This window comes from Streptopelia decaocto (assembly GCF_964273445.1).
Source record: "Streptopelia decaocto genome assembly, chromosome: 18".
Classification (NCBI taxonomy): Eukaryota; Metazoa; Chordata; class Aves; order Columbiformes; family Columbidae; genus Streptopelia; species Streptopelia decaocto.
Window position 1 is genome coordinate 4,797,213 of NC_138673.1, and position 13,745 is coordinate 4,810,957.

General features: G+C 42.7%; 1 protein-coding gene across 8 annotated transcripts in view; it reads left to right on the forward strand.

Moving 5' to 3' along the window:
• Nucleotides 1–13,745, forward strand: part of CUX1 (cut like homeobox 1) — a 262,345-nt gene that overhangs the window by 46,635 nt on the left and 201,965 nt on the right. For all 8 annotated transcript variants that reach the window (XM_082068464.1, XM_082068458.1, XM_082068459.1 and 5 more), the window contains exon 2: nucleotides 3,043–3,153. In XM_082068464.1, coding sequence (XP_081924590.1) covers nucleotides 3,043–3,153 — 111 coding nt within the window. The remainder of the gene's footprint in view (nucleotides 1–3,042; nucleotides 3,154–13,745) is intronic.

Genomic DNA, 13,745 nt, shown 5'->3' on the forward strand with positions numbered 1-13,745 from the left:
CTGACTCTTCATAGCAGCACAAAATACAAAACGTGATTCATTTTTTAATCAGTTCCCGTTTCTTGTCTCTAAACTTGGACGTACGGTTCTTCAAAAGTCTGCTTTTCCATTTGTAAAGTTGCTCGCCAGCACTCTACATTGTAAAACAAAGCATTTGATTCTTTGGTCTACTGAAATTCCCTCTTCATGATTTGTGTTTGCTTTGCTTTAAATGTGTGCTTCCTTTTTAAATATAGTTTTCCAAGTTGCTGGCCGTACCAGATTGTTTATATTTTTTAAAAGCCTTCTGCTTAGCCGTTATATTGCTCTTTATAGTACTGCTTAACCACATTGGTTTCTGTTGCTCTTTTTTCTTGCATAAACTTAGCTGGGATGAATTTCAAATGTGGTTTATCCAACTGTTAAGTATTTCCCACTTTTCTGCAATAGATTTCACATATGTTACAGAATTCCAAACCAAGATCTGGTGGACATATTGCCCTGTTTTTTTTCCTCAAAGTCAGAAATAGAGGGGTTTTTTTAAGCATTACAGTGACAATATTTAGGTCACTGGCTCCAGCATGCTGCCTGGCTTCAAATCCATTTGTCATATTTAGCATATTCCAAGGATTAAGATAACTATGGTCCATACATTTATTATGTGGTAATAAAGCTAAAGGGGGGAAAAAGTAGTGATGCTTTGGAGTTGGGAACTGCAGAAGGCTTTTTTTCCTCCACAGATCAAACTGTGAAGTCACATAAAACACACGTACATCTGTGCAGTCATTTGAAGATACAGGATTTGTCCATACAAGAATGTAACTAAGAATTTCGAATTAGACCTTTTCACAGATTATCTGGACACTATTATCTGCCTGCTCATTCTGTACGTTCTTTGTTTTAAACTTGCAGAATGGGGTTTAGCAGGTGACCTGTAGGAACCTGCCGTCGGTTGCTATTTCTAAGACCTTTGCAAAAGTAGGAAGAGGCAAATGTTTTGTTTTCCCGCTTTGTTTCCCTGCTCTGGGTGCCCAGTTCCACTGGAAGTACGTGATCCAGCGCATAGTGAACTGTTGATGCAAACCCTCTAGTAGCAACCAAATCTGCTTGACTTGTACGGTGGGTTTTGTGTGGTGATGACCTGGTCAGGGACTTGAGCGACCGCTGGGGATGTGTAATTAGACCCGACAGGAGGTCCCGGGCTTGTGTATTTTTGGTCTGGTTTGTTACAGGCTGTTGAGATGTGACAAATGCCAGCGGTGCAGCAGGTTTTCTGCTGGAGGACGTTGGGTTTTCATGCGGGTCGAGGCGTGTTTGGGGTGACGTGATGAAACCGGCTTCATCTCTTGCTCTAGCACATTGTTCTTCCTTTTCATGAACTTCTTTCTCATAGCCAGGTTTTTCTCCTTTTGAATTAATAACAAGAGGAAACAGTGCTAAATTCCTCTTATGAATCCTTGATTATAATTCCAAGTGACCTGGGGAACGCTGTGCGCAGCTGAGTGGAGGGTTTAGCCTTTTAGATTTTTTTTCCTCTCCGTGTTACATGGAAATACTGCAGCAAAGGAATAAACTGACATGGAAGATTGAGTTGTTGTTGGTTTATGGGCTGATAAGTGACCCGTTCCATCTATTATGGTGACACTGGGAAGCACAGCTCTGAGTAAAGAACCCGAGATGGGGATAATGCACTTGGACCAGGCTGAGCAACAGCAGCTCAGCCTGGGAGAAGCTGTTGGAGCATAATCTGGCATTCTTCACAGAATCACAGAATGTCAGGGACTGGAAGGGACCTCGAAAGCTCATCCAGTGCAATCCCCCCATGGAGCAGGAACACCCAGATGAGGTTACACAGGAAGGTGTCCAGGCGGGTTGGAATGTCTGCAGAGAAGGAGACTCCACAACCCCCTGGGCAGCCTGGGCCAGGCTCTGCCACCCTCACTGAGAAGTTTCTTCTCAAATTTAAGTGGAACCTCTTGTGTGCCAGTTTGAACCCATTACCCCTTGTCCTATCATTGGTTGTCACCCAGAAGAGCCTGGCTCCATCCTCCTGACACTCACCCTTTATATATCTGTAAACATGAATGAGGTCACCCCTCAGTCTCCTCTTCTCCAGCTCAAGAGCCCCAGCTCCCTCAGCCTTTCCTCACATGGGAGATGCTCCACTCCCTTCAGCATCTTTGTTGCCCTGCGCTGGACTCTCTCCAGCAGTTCCCTGTCCTGCTGGAACTGAGGGACCACAACTGGACACAATATTCCAGGTGTGGTCTCCCCAGGGCAGAGTAGAGGGGCAGGAGAACCTCTCTGACCTACTGACCACCCCCTTCTAACCCACCCCAGGTACCATTGGCCTTCCTGGCCAGATGATGAAAGATGTGTGTTTGGGGAGGAAATGGAGATACCTGCTAATAATTTTAGAAGAATAGACTCCAGTTGCATGAAAAGATAATCTTCTGTTTAAATAAGGAAAGAATTAAATGGAAAAAGAGCAGTGCAGTGATAGTGTAGAATTATATCCAGTGTGTCACTTGAAATTAAGAGTGACTGAAGCATAACCAGTCTAGGATGAAGTATAAGGTTAACCAATATTTGAGTTAATCAGGGTTGGTTGCGGTGGTTTGGTTTGTTTTTTCATAGAATGATTAAAAAAAAGGGAATATCCAGTATCTTTAAAAAGCAGGCAAGTGAAAATAAAACTGGCTTTTAATGTCTCCAAGATCTATAATCTTCACTGGATTGGGGAAATTATTAGGAGGTGTTTATTGCGTGACCACTGCTGCTGTCCTGTCCAGGGTTGTGCTAAAGCCATGGATGCTTTGGAGAAAAATGAACTTATTTATTTATATTTTTGGTGAGGTGGAATCAAAAAGGTTGCAGAACTTCACTGGATGTTATTCGGGAGGTCCCATTCCTGGCAGCTCGGTGCTTTGTTCTGTGCTGCTCTGTAGTCCAGTCCCCTCGATATTCCAAACGACACGATGTACATAGGAGCTTTTGTTTTAATTCCTGTGAGAAACGGAGCTCTAATTATAGTTCCTTTTGTTGTTTTGTTTTTCTCGACAGAGAGAGCTCGATGCCACAGCAACAATATTGGCGAACCGGCAAGATGAAAGTGAGCAGTCCAGGAAAAAACTCATTGAGCAAAGTCGCGAGTTCAAGAAGAACACTCCCGAGGTAAGGAGAAAAGCCATTCCCGTCTGAGGTTTTGCCGTAGTAAATGGTATTAGGCCTGTGTAAGTGGGTTTTTTATTCCCTTAACGGTTTGTTTCCATGATTTTCTTGTACGTATTGTGAAGTCCACCATCTTAACTAAGAGCGCTTCTCTTTGATGGCTTTCTCATCAGGCAGCTTTTGCATTCTGTAAGTAATGAAATATGGATCGATGTTTTGGGAGGAAGGATGAACATTAGCCCTCAAACAGGCTCGCGCGGAATTTTGTAATAATGTAAAACCTGCAGAATTTTTAAAGAATTCTTTTTCGCTAATCCAAACTCTCTTAGCACTCGGATGTAGAAAGTGACATTTCGCTGCCTCAATAAATCTACATCAAGGGCATAACTTCAAAGATGCTCATTTTCCCATCAAAAATCAGATTAAGTTTTGCTGTTGATGTCATTGGAAAGGCAGCGAGGTCTGTGCTGAGCTCCTCGAATGCGCCGCACGCAGCGGGTGCTGTGGAAAAGGTGTTTGTGGTAGCCAAAAAGCTCTTCCCTGCTCATCTTGCGTGTGCAGTGTGTGTGTCTATCCATAATTGTATAGAAAATACATATAAATTAATTTCATGAGCTGTAATGAATGGGTTTTTGTCTTGGTTGGTTTGTTTTGTGCTCGGTTTTTCTGGTCCCCTCCTGACGATTGCCAGCAATCTGTTCATCCAGGGATGTTGTAGCGTTTCAAAGCCCATTCCAAATAACTGATATACAAGTGTTGGCTCCTTCCAAGTATCTTCCTGGGAGAGAAGCAGCCGGCGGGTTTTCTAACCTTTGTTGCTGCTTCTCAAATAGCAGCTGCTGCTTTGCTGCCTGTTGGTACCGAGGGAGAGATGCTGGAGGAGCCTGACCCGGAGAGGGGATGTTGGAACAGCAGAAATCAGTTCTGTTTGTGCAAAAAAGAGGAAAATTTGGGCACTGCAGCTTTGAAAGGTCAGGACTTTTCAAAAAAGGAGCAAAACAACATGGAGAGTGAATACGGTAGCGAGGAATTGGGGGATTCTCTTTGCAGGAGAGAACGGACTGTTGGAAAGGGGAAGAAGTGAAAGAACATTGAGGGTATGGAAAATTGTACGAAATCCAGACAATAAATAGATTTCTGGGGACACATTTTCAAATTGTTTGCTAGAAGCTTAAGTTCATTCCACAACACCTAAACTTGAGTGTCTGCTTCCTTCCTTTTTTTTTTTCCTATAAGGAAAATGGCAGATTCTGCAGACTGTGGCTGTAGCTGCCGCCTCCCAGCTGATAGCACATTTATGCATGTTTTAGGATGATTTCTGTTGGCCCAGTTTATTTGTATGGAGCAGAAGGTCACTGTGGGGGAAGAAACCACCCTGAACACTGCTCTTCTATGTACGTTGTGAGGCGGCCTTGGAGACTCAGTGGGAGTTGATGTGGAGAGGAAAATTACATACTCTGTATAGTTCCTTCAAATGATATAGTTGGGAAATGATACACAATTAGTTCTTTCCAGTAAGCAAGATATGGAAGTGAATGGCCCGGCTGTTAAGTTGTTTGAAGGTAAGGTTTTAAATATGCTTTCATAAGATATAGTTTAGTAGCCTTCCATAGAATATTTTGGAATAGAGGTGTTGAATTCCTTCAGGGACTGCAAAACAGTGGCTCTGAACATCCCCAGGGTTTGGGGAAATCTGTGCTGGAATCTTCACCCTGATCTTGTGTCCTGGGATTCCTGTGAAACCATGTTCCTTTATAAGCTTGCCTGATGTATTTATGTTTTATGTTCTTCCTTCTTTGCTGTGATGTGCTCTCTGCAGCTTTGTTTCTGAACAGTGACACAATCTAACTCCTCTTCTACTTTCCCCGACAGAATTAAAAAATGGAAATGGGATCAAAGAATTGGAATATTGTGTCCAGTTGTGGCCCCTCAGTTCCAGCAGGACAGGGAACTGCTGGAGAGAGTCCAGCGCAGGGCAACAAAGATGCTGAAGGGAGTGGAGCATCTCCCGTGTGAGGAAAGGCTGAGGGAGCTGGGGCTCTGGAGCTGGACAAGAGGAGACTGAGGGGGGACTCATTCATGGTGATCAATATCTAAAGGGTGAGTGTCAGGAGGATGGAGCCAGGCTCTTCTGGGTGACAGCCAGTGATAGGACAAGGGGTAATGGGTTCAAACTGGAACACAGGAGGTCCCATTTAAATTTGAGAAGAAACTTCTTCCTGGTGAGGGTGCCAGAGCCTGGCCCAGGCTGCCCAGGGGGGTTGTGGAGTCTCCTTCTCTGCAGACATTCCAACCCGCCTGGACACCTTCCTGTGTAACCTCATCTGGGTGTTCCTGCTCCATGGGGGATTGCACTGGATGAGCTTTCCAGGGCCCTTCCAACCCCTGTCATTCTGTGATTCTGTAATTAGCAGAAAGTGTCCAGATTGTGGTAACAGGCAGCTGTAACAGACTTGAGATGGAGTTGTTGCTCCCGGGGCACAGAGCAGGTGGCTCAGATGCAGAAGGTCTGACAGGGGACAAAGACCCAGTGACACAATGTCCAACCGTCCTGGCTGGAAAACATCACTCATGTTCCTGCTTGCACAAAAATTTAAACTTGTGCGCTGTGTGTTCAGCTGTTTTCTGGGCTCCCAAACCGGAGGGAGCTCTGTGAATCCTTGTCCAAGCTTAGGCAGTGTTGTCAGTGTTGTCAGACAGTTGAAAATGAGAAGGGCAGGATTATGAACTACTCAACCTGATTTTTTCCAAAACTGCACTGAAAACCTACCCAATATGGTGAAACCATTCTGGACCTGGACAGGAAACACAGTGAGCCATGGGCATTTCCAAATTGAAATATTTATGTTACTAAAACATCAAACGTTCTCTTTTTGAATAACAGAGTTCTGTAGTAAAAAACCAGTTTGTATGCAAGAACTATTCTTCGGATAAATAACCCAGTGTACAGCTTAATTCACATTTCCACAATGAAGTAACATCTTTCTGGGTATAAGAAAACCCACAGCTGCAGAGATGGAATTGTTAAAGTGACAATTTGTTTCACAATTCTACTTTCCATTTTCTGTTTCATTCTGTGTGCATCCCTGTCAGTGGTTTGGCCTGTTCCAGCATCTCTTTTCCTCTGCTGTGGCCAATCTCACCATTAATCAGGAGACGAGTGTCGATTGCCGTGGCTTTCCTGTCCATTGCTGTCTGGGATGTCCTCTCCACTTTCCATAGTGTCTGCTGCGAGCAATCTGCTCTGTAGCAGAAGAGCATTTGAAAAAATTACTAAAGAAGTTGAGGATATTTATACTCCTGTTTCTTTTAACTTTAAAAGATGTGACAGATCTATTTGGGTCAATTCTGCCTTCCTTGCGAATTATCACATAGCTGCAAAAGGCATAGAGTATTTTCATGTTTATAGGGATGCCTCTGGGGCTTTCGGCATTTAAAAATGTGAAAACAGGGTTTCTGGCTTGGCACACGGGGACACAAATCTGGGGAGAAGTCTCATTTGTGGGAACCTTACGAGGACAGAAAGTTTGGTGGTGGTTGTTACATGCAGAAACTCTTAGAAAGGGCTTTAAATTCCTGTTATTACAAAACCACTTTTTACCTCCTCAGACCTTTTAGGAAGCCAAATCAGACTCATATGTGTTTTGGAGTATTTTCAGTCTCAGTGTGTTTCATCCTGAGCAGCTTCTGTGGAAGGCTGAGGCCGGTTGGAGATTACCTGAAACATCCATTTTACGTGACTGTTCCTTGGAAGACATCTCAGAATATATCATGTGAAATGCCACCCCGCATCAGTTGATTATTTTCTTGCAGTGATAATTCCTGAACTTTTGTGAGTAACTGTGATTCTTTTTAACTTCTGTGAGATCCACAGAATCCCAGAATGTCAGGGGTTGGAAGGGCCCTGGAAAGCTCCTCCAGTGCAATCCCCCCATGGAGCAGGAACACCCAGATGAGGTTACACAGGAAGGTGTCCAGGCGGGTTGGAATGAGGGAAGACAGTAATCAGTTTAACCTGTAACTCGCCATTGTTTTCCTTTATGACTGAGCCATGTAAATGAGATAATGCTGAGCTTCGTTTGTTATTACCAGGCTCACCTGAAATATGGGTCATTAAACCAATCATAAGACTAAAGACCAGCCTGAGGGGCCTGGGAAATAAACTAAGATTTTGGTTTTCTAATGTGAGAGTTTGAGCTCTAAAAAACCAGACAGATGTGGCACATCTGCTTAAAGTGGATATTTGGATACAGGAGCTTCTCCTGCCAACCTGCTCCTCTGGTCACTGTTTTTTTATCCTGGTGGTAAGTTGGACAGCTGATTCCTCACTGTTGTTGCCCTTCACTATTCTGAGGTTGCAAATGGACTTTTTGGTGAGATTTCGAAAGCCAAGATTACATGGAAATGCTCAAATTGATGCTTGTGAAGCAGATGCAAGATTGGATCGGTGGAGGTGCGGGAGGACATGGGAGAACCTTTAAACACAGACATAGAAGTATGTTCTCAGATAAATAGCTGGAAAATAGAATATTAGAAGGTGCCAGAAGACAAAATAAATGAGCATATGAATAGTGTATCTTAGCACTGACTGAGGCTTGTGCTCGGTGGCGTTTCTGTAGTGCCACTGCTGCAAAAGAGAGAGAAATATCAGTCTGTAGATTTCTTTGTTAAAAGGGTAGTAGTTTTACTCATGGCATTGCTTAGTAGGGTGAGCCATTTGTGTTGTTTTTTACAAATATAACAAATGCAAGTCGTAACTAAAGGAAATGAACACAGTTATTATGCAAGGGCTCAATTTTTAAAAATTTAAAGTTCTTAAATTCCTACTCTCCAGTGTTTCTGGATCATTCTATTGAATTATCCTGTCTCTACAGCAAAAGATAATAAAATTAAGCTTAAAAAAATTATTCCGCTGGTCGAATTAGTTCTTGGAATGAGAGAGGAGTATCTTTCTAATTGTGGGTGGTGAATTGTGCTGGATTCCTAATGACTTTGCACAGTCAACTTCGGTCTGGCCTGGGTAACAACGTGAAAATAACAACACCCCTAGAAGAACTACTGAGATGATACAGTCTGCTGGAGAATAGTTGGTGCTCTGTCTGTGTACATGGGGGTGAATATCGATTTGCTGCCATCTAGAGCTGGGTTCTACTTTTTTTCCCCCTTTTTTTGTCTTTTTTTTCCTTTTTAAATTTCATTTACTTTCCCTGTGTGCCCGAGAGTACAGAGGAAAATGCGCTTTAAGTTCTCCCTTTTTCTTTTCCCGTGACTTCGGCAAGGAGAGTTTAAGAGATTTGTATTAAGAAGAAATGAATTTGTGGTGAAGCAGATTGTTCAAAAAGAATATTTTCTATTACTTTGTACGACTCAAATGCAATTATCAGTATTTAGTTCTATTTTAAAATTGGTTTATGCTTTCAAGATTCTTCATATATTTAAAACATTAGGGGAATGTGAAATGCATAGGATACTCTTTGTATTGAATTAAAACATCACCATTTCCCTCTGTAAAAAACAAAATTATGAGAGCAGAGTGCGACTTATCTGTTTGGAACTATGACAAATACCCCTCCTTTAGGATCATGATATTGAGGTGCCATGTCTTCCCTTTAACATTTGTATCGAATATTACCATTTTCTTAAGAGGTCCTGTTTGCAAAATAAATGATGTTTATGATGATGCTTATTATTTCAGAAGGTAAATGAAGAACCATATTAGGTCACTTTTTGCAAAAAAAATTATATAATTAGCTCCATGTCTTCAAATGCAATCTGAACAGTAGGCTTGTGGAGTCAGGTTCTAACCAGATCCTGGAGGGTCCCTTATTCATAGGTTCTCAGTAATTTTGTTGTCATTACTTAATACATATTTGACTTTAGCCTGTTTTAATTGTTAATAGGAAAACCATCAGTGTTTCTGACATGCTTTTCTATATTATGATCCCACGCTTCCTTTTCACTTCATTGGAAGTGAGGGAGAAATAAAAGAATCATAATTCACAGTTGAATTTTTCTGGGATTCTTACAAAACTGACCTGCATTTTTCTGCATGTTGACCATTCCTACCACTATAATTAGCAAAGATTATTAAATTAAAAACAAACAAACAAACAAACTTTGGCTTTAGCACCCAGAAGCAGCAAACTCAGGATCCCTGCCAGTGGCACCTGCTTTGAGTAAAGCAAATCCAAGCCAGGAACAAATGTTTTTTAGCCCGTGAAAACAAGTTGCGATATATTTGTGAATATTCCCCCTGTCCCCCTAAATCCCGGGTCAGTTTGTTGGTTGAACCGGCAGCCCCTGTTGGGTAAAACTCCATTTGTGGTTTGTTTTCCAAAGGCGCTGTTGCTTTTCTGAGCGGGCCGGGCGGTGGGTGGGCAGCGGCTGGTGGGCTGCGGAGCACGGGGAATTTATTTTGAGATAACAGGACTTGAAGGTCGTTTTACAAAATGAGTCTATATTTTGGGGATTATTGGTGTGTAGGATTTCACAGATAAACAGCATTTATAAAGGTCTGAAATCTGCAGGTCAAAGGATTTATTTTCCTAGAAATAATGACAATGCATTATGTTACTAGGCAGAGGAGTTTATTAATAATCTGAAGCATTTTTCTGAAATCACACGATCTATGACACTTTGAGTTTGTCTCCATTTTTTTTTTTTATATGCTTAGATCAATTTTCTACAACACATTTACCTCAAAAGTCTTCTTATAAAGCTGAAAATATATGGGTGATTACTTTATCCAACAGTTCCAAAAATATTCACAACAGAGAAACATCTGATTCAACTGAACGTGTTCCAGTAGTTGAAAAAATTAAGTACTCTGAAGTCACTTGCTCCTGGTAATTTAGATGGATTCAGTTTCAGCATTTTTCTGGTTAAACATGCTTGACAATAGAAGAATGCATTTTTCTTCTAGCAACATCAGTTGCAGGTATTAGATTTCAGTCATGTCAAGGGTGCTGAATTTTCCACTGCAGAAAAGGAGAATAGGGGATATTTTTGGTATTACTTTGGTTTACAAAGGGACCTACTTGTAAGCAAATATTTACAGATTAATCCCTCTTGTTAAACGTTTGATGCTGCTGTGAATTTCTTCTGTCACTCAAATGAAAGGATGCAAAGCAAATAGTTTGTTTTTTTCCAGTCGTTCTTGCCTTTGCTTGAACTTGCCAGCGTTGACCCATTTGGAAGTTGGCCAGAGCGAGCGGGGCAGGGGAGCGCAGGTCACAGAATCACAGAATGTCAGTGGTTGGAAGGGACCTGGAAAGCTCATCCAGTGCAATCCCCCCATGGAGCAGGAACACCCAGATGAGGTTCCACAGGAAGGTGTCCAGGCGGGTTGGAATGTCTGCAGAGAAGGAGACTCCACAACCCCCCTGGGCAGCCTGGGCCAGGCTCTGGAACCATCACTGAGAAGAAGTTTCTTCCCAAATTTAAGTGGAACCTCTTGTGTTCCAGTTTGAACCCATTACCCCTTGTCCTATCATTGGTTGTCACCCAGAAGAGCCTGGCTCCATCCTCCTGACACTCACCCTTTAGATATCTGTAAACATTAATGAGGTCACCCCTCAGTCTCCTCTTCCCCAGCTCCCTCAGCCTTTCCTCACACGGGAGATGCTCCACTCCCTTCAGCATCTTTGTTGCCCTGCGCTGGACTCTCTCCAGCAGTTCCCTGTCCTGCTGGAACTGAGGGGCCACAACTGCACACAATATTCCAGGTGTGGTCTCCCCAGGGCAGAGTAGAGGGGCAGGAGAACCTCTCTGACCTACTGACCACCCCCCTTCTAATCCACCCCAGGTACCATTGGCTTCCTGGCCACAAGGGCCCAGTGCTGGCTCATGGTCATCCTGCTGTCCCCAGGACCCCCAAGTCCCTTTCCCCTACGCTGCACCCAAAACCCACCAAACCAACAAACAAAACCCCAACAAAACAAAAACCAACAACCAAACCAACCTTCTGCAGGATTTGCTCTTTTAGGGTCAATTTGAAAATGACCCTTGAAATCTTGAGGCAGATTTTTAGGGGGAGAAACAGTGGTAAAAGTTTCTTAAAACCTGTTTTCTCCCAGAAATTTTTAATACATTTTGCTTTCTTAAAACAAAACAAAGCAAAAAAAAGGAGAAAAAAAAAATTAAGCTTCCTGGTAACCGATTTTAAGTAAATTAAATGACATATGAGGATTAGAGCAGTTGAGAGCCATTTTTATTCTAGAATTCTTTCTGCATTAACACATCTGCAGTGTTGATGAATATATGGAAAAACGAAATTGTGCTTCTCTCCTGCCATGTCTCCAATGTGACAATAAATCAACTTTTTTTCCTTTTAAAACGTCTGGCCTAGTAATTTATGTTTGCATAACCCATTACTAAATTCATGGTAGGTGTTTTCGTTGGCAGGCACAATTCCAGGGATTCAGTGGAACTATTTTAATACTGAGCTTTTGTTACTGTTCATAATTATGTGTAGAAATATATGTATTTTCTTAATTATGAAGCCTCGCTTTCCTTAGCTTTGCATCTCCTCTTACTTCCTCTACACAAATTGTGCTTTGAAAGAATTAGTGTGTCTTAGACTTGAAAGAAGAAATGGCTTCACCAGGTTGAAAAAACAAAGCACCAAGAAAAGTCATTTAAAAAGTGCAAAAAATAAGTTGTGATGAATCCCTGGTGCTATTTATAATTTTTGAGGATTCTTTTATAGTCAAGTTGTAAATACTTAGGCCAGCATCAAGACAGTATGCAAATACAATAAATTTTATTAATAACCTTTATCTGGACCCTGGTAATAAATATGTATGACTCACATAGGAATAAACCGACCCAATAAATATAAAAGCCATACAAAACCATTAACAATTTTTAATGGACTTGCAGATGGAATAATTTAATGCAACTGTAGTTACTGAGCTTCCAACTCCTGTAACTATTTCTCATCTGCTTGAAAGCTTTAATCTGAAATACATTGCTACCATTCCCGATCCCACCTTGTCTCTGTTTAGAACCGTAAAATTGTGGTTTCACCATTTTTGAGGTGCTAATGCTTATTTATGGCTATATTTCTGCTTTTTAAGCACAGAGGTGGTGTTTTATCTATTAAACATACACTGATTCTTTAAAAAGCAGCTTTATTGTGGGAGGGCTCAGCCCCCGAGCAGCGCTCAGAGGTGACTATGGGGCCGAGTGGTCACTGGGCTGGAAATTACATATTTACAGGTGCTTTGCTGATCTCAGGTGCTTAATCTAATGCAGGAATTACGTGCCGGTTTCTACAGCAAATTCTACAGACCTGTGTACCTGGAGGATCAGTCATTGATTGAAGCTGGTAAGGAGCAGCATGAGCACCCGCAATTCTGCCTAAAAATGGGTTTGTTTTTCCTTGTGATTCTCTGGAATACAGGAGACAATGAAAAATATCACCTGCTTTGGTTTAGAAGTGAAATAATTGCTGTTTGTTGAGTTGGCTACTATAGATAAAGTATCATTGCATCTTCTGTTGTGGTTTTCTATGTGTTCTGTTTCTTACGGGGTGAACAACTGTCCTTTAATGTGTCCGTCAGGTTCTTCAGTTTGAGTGTAGGGGGCACGTCTGGGACCTTTTAATGCACAGGATATCATGAAAGAAGTTCTTGCATACGGGCTGAACGCTGATAAATGAGCTGTTCTCTGAGAAGAGCGACTTGTAAAGATTCTGGAGTTTAAAAGCTCGTTTTAACCCTCAGCTTTTATTTAGCGCGAGATGGTGCTGGGAGCGCCTTTTAAAAAACGCCCAAATGCGTTAAGACTTCTCAGCCCTGTTTGTCAGAAGTGATTTGAGCGCCGAAGAGCTGAACTCGTACGCGCTTCCAGTGCACTCTAGGGCATGTCTGCACCTGCCGCCGAGCTTTGCGAAGTCTGCAGGTCTGACCGTGGGTTTCAGATGCGGTTTAATGTGTTCCATGGCTGTGGGAGCGTGCGGCTCCTTTCAGCGGGCCCAGCAGCGCTCTGGGGACTGCGCTGTGTTATGGGTTTAAAACGCCAGATCTCCAAAAGCTTCATCAGACAAATGAACCTGTTGCTGATTATCCCCTTTGCCTCTTAACTCCACTGAAGAACTGGAGGGGGCGAGTAAGCAGCACGATGCTTGGGGTGAGAAGGAGAAGCTCGAGGTGGGCTTGGGGTTGGAATGAGGCTCTTGGGGACGTGGTTTAGTGCTCGATTTAGGTTATGGTTGGACTCGATGATCTTAAAGGTCTCTTGCATCCAAAATGATTCTATGATTGTACCTGACATCACTGCAACGCCCTTCAGAGCACCCAAATCCCTTGGCTGTCCTGAAGCACCGTCCGTCGCTCCCCATGGGAGCTCTGCAGGGCTTTCCTGTGCCGGGCAGCGCTGGAGTGGGATTTGCACGTCCCTTGGGCGCTCTCTAGCAATCCGCTCTTCTTTCTAGCAAAAATGAGCTGAGAGGTTGGTGTTTGTGCATGGACAGAGGTGTCAGTGATGTGCAGCGGTGGGGACAGTTCTTGCGCTGCGTCTATGAGAAGGGAAGGAAGGAGGATGCTCAGATTCTTGCCATGCATTTCTCTTCCATATTAGAGATGCTGCTTTGT